This window comes from Plectropomus leopardus, unplaced genomic scaffold, assembly GCF_008729295.1.
Source record: "Plectropomus leopardus isolate mb unplaced genomic scaffold, YSFRI_Pleo_2.0 unplaced_scaffold23686, whole genome shotgun sequence".
NCBI lineage: Eukaryota > Metazoa > Chordata > Actinopteri > Perciformes > Serranidae > Plectropomus > Plectropomus leopardus.
The window spans coordinates 1-1,269 of NW_024625698.1; the positions used below are offsets into that span (position 1 = coordinate 1).

The window sequence follows — 1,269 nt, forward strand, 5'->3', positions numbered from 1 at the left end:
TCTGCAGCCTTTAGAAGGTGAAACATTGAAACGTGTTTTTTCCTCTGAGGTGGCGTTCGCCGTCACAGTTCGGCGTTCGCCGTCACAGTCCGGCGGATGCTGACAGAGTGCGTGATGTGATGTTTGACCTCTCACAGGTGTACCACCTGGCCAGCGTGCGCCTCCGAGATCTTTGTGCCAAACTGGACATCTCGTCAGATCTGAGGAGGAAGATCTGGACGTGTTTTGAATATTCTCTGGTCCACTGCACCGAGCTGATGATGGACCGACACCTGGACCAGCTCCTCATGTGTGCCGTCTACGTCACGGCGAAGGTCCGTCCCTCCGTCCATCTGTCCGTCTGACCGTTTCTACCTGTGCGTTTCTCTCTGTTGAAGTCCGTGTGTTTGATTTCTGTCAGGTGACCAAAGAGGACAGATCCTTCCAGAACATCATGAAGTGTTATCGCACGCAGCCGCAGGCCAGCAGCAACGTAAGAACCTCCGAGTCTCTGACGCACAACGTCTTTACCGTCCAAACCGCCGTTTACATCGTTTATATCACTTACACCCAACCTGCTCCGCCCAGGGGCCACTCATACAAAATGACAGGAGGCCAGGGGCCAGGGGCCAGTCATATCAGCCCCTTAAGAGTTTCTAGCAATTTAGGACATTTGTAAGATTTTTGAACATTTCAGAGATTATAGGACGTTTCTAGGATTTTTGGACATTTCAATGATGTTGGATGTGTCTCAGATTTTGGGACATTTTTAGGATTTTAAGGGGTTTCTCAGATTGTAGCATGTTTCTTGGTTTTTAGGACATTCCAAGTTTTTCAGGATGTTTCTAAGATTTCAGGACATTTCTAGGATTTTAGAACGTTTGTAGGATTTGAGGACATCTTTAGGATTGTAGGACGATTCTTGGATTTTAGGACATTTCTAAGATTTTCTAACATTTCAGAGATTTTAGGACATTTTTGGGAATTTAGGATGCTTCTTGGATTCAAGAATATTTCGAGGATTTTTGGACATTTCAACAAAGTTGGATGTTTCTCAGATTTTAGGTCGTTTCTAGAATTTTCGGACATTGTCAGGATTTTGAGACGTTTCTCAGATTCTAGCATGTTTCTTGGATTTTAGGACATTCCTAGGTTTTTAGGAATAACTTTATTAATCAGTAATAATACATCATCAGTGATTATTAATTATATCTTGTTTCAATAATCTAAATCTGTGAAGGTAACTAAATCTGTCAGATGAATGTAGTGAAGTAGAAAGTACAAAAATTA

The 1,269-nt window shown here is 42.9% G+C and overlaps 1 protein-coding gene across 1 annotated transcript; it reads left to right on the forward strand.

Annotated features, from left to right (window-relative positions):
* Window positions 1-137: 137 nt before the first annotated feature.
* Window positions 138-654, forward strand: LOC121966243 (retinoblastoma-like protein 2; the record flags this gene model as incomplete). Its single annotated transcript, XM_042516350.1, has 2 exons — window positions 138-314; window positions 401-654. Coding segments are annotated over 2 exons (431 nt in total), but the record flags the coding sequence as incomplete, so codon positions are not given.
* Window positions 655-1,269: the final 615 nt, after the last annotated feature.